This window comes from Aphanomyces invadans, assembly GCF_000520115.1.
Source record: "Aphanomyces invadans strain NJM9701 unplaced genomic scaffold supercont1.33, whole genome shotgun sequence".
NCBI lineage: Eukaryota > Oomycota > Saprolegniomycetes > Saprolegniales > Verrucalvaceae > Aphanomyces > Aphanomyces invadans.
The window spans coordinates 508216-509756 of NW_008580178.1; the positions used below are offsets into that span (position 1 = coordinate 508216).

Genomic DNA, 1541 nt, shown 5'->3' on the forward strand with positions numbered 1-1541 from the left:
GTTATGAGTTGCTAGGGGTAAATTTGTTGGAAAAATGTTGTTCTTTTCATCATTTCTCGAGCGTTATTGCGTTAGACGATTTATAGACTATACCAATCTATGTAAAATCACAAACGCTACACATAGATCAAGATTTGGTCAAAATTGGTGCAGATTCAGGGGAGATACTATCCTAAGTCTGAAACATGGTGCCATGCACTGTGAAGTGTAGATATTGTTAGCGCCCTTCAAAACTATTGCTAGCACCCTTCAAAACCCCCGAAAAATTTATGGGGACCGCGCTACGGAGGTTTGAATGCCGAGTGACAAACTGGTCGTGAGCTTGCGAACGACCAGCGAACCGCCATATATCACTCTCTGCTCGAGCTCAAGGTCGATGGCCGTGTGCCGCATGGGTTTATGAAGCATCTGTGCGAGAAGCACAACGTCACACGCCAGGCTATCTCACGGATATGGCTGCAAGGGAAAGCATCCAGAGGCATTGGGGGATACGGCAATGTTGCGTCGCGCAAAAAGGGAAGGTGCGGCCGTAAGCCCAAGCACACGCTTGCTCAACTTGAAGCCAGCGTCAAAGACGTCCCAACACATGCTCGTTCGACGTACCGCAGTCTCTCGGCAGCAAGTGGCATCCCAGTTGCAACGTTGTGGAAACTGTTGAAGGCCAAGGCGATTCGACGGCGCAGCAGTCGCCTCAAGCCCATGCTGACAGTGCAGCACAAGGCCCAGCGCTTGTCGTTTGTTCGTGGGTTCATCAAGTCGACGCGAGAAGGTGGCCACACGTGGCATGATATGCTTGACAGGGTGCACGTCGACGAAAAGTGGTACTACATCACGAAGTTGAACCGCAAGTATTACCTTTGGCACGATGAAGACGTACCGCAACGCAAGTGCTAGTCCAAGGCTCACATCCAGAAGGTCATGTTCTTGACAACCGTTGCCCGTCCAAGATTCGACCATGGTCAGCGCAAGATGTGGGATGGCAAGATACTGTAGGGACGTGGGCTTTTGTGGAGACACAGCCGGCCAAACGAACAAGCTAGAATCGAGTTCGCGGCACGCCTGTCACGGTTCCGATGACTGTCACCAAGGACATCTACCGGCGATTTATAATCGACCACGTCATTCCGTCGATTCGCCAGAAGTGGCCTGGCCGACGAGGGAGCACGATCTACAACCAACAAGACAATGCAAGACCTCACGTCAGCCTCCAGGACCCTGCTGTGATGACGGCAGGCGCGCTGTATGGTTGGGATATTCGCTTGGACTGTCAACCACCTATGATTCCGGACTTCAACGTCCTGGACCTAGGTTTCTTCAACGCCATCCAGGCACTCCAGTACCAGAAGACGTCAAGATGCATCGAAGATCTTGTTACGGCCGTCCATGATACCTGCAATGAAATGGACTGGATGATTCTCGACAAGACCTTCATGACTCTACAAAGTGTCATGGAGGAAGCCTTCAAGGTCCAAGGCGACAACGTGTATGCGTTGCCCCATACCAGCAAGGACAAGACTCGCAAGGCAGGCGGAGTCATTCTG

General features: G+C 51.7%; 1 protein-coding gene across 1 annotated transcript; it reads left to right on the plus strand.

Moving 5' to 3' along the window:
* Window positions 1-399: 399 nt before the first annotated feature.
* Window positions 400-894, plus strand: H310_11735 (hypothetical protein; the record flags this gene model as incomplete). Its single annotated transcript, XM_008878502.1, has 1 exon — window positions 400-894. One exon carries the CDS (start codon window positions 400-402, stop codon window positions 892-894), a length of 495 nt encoding a protein of 164 aa, XP_008876724.1.
* Window positions 895-1541: the final 647 nt, after the last annotated feature.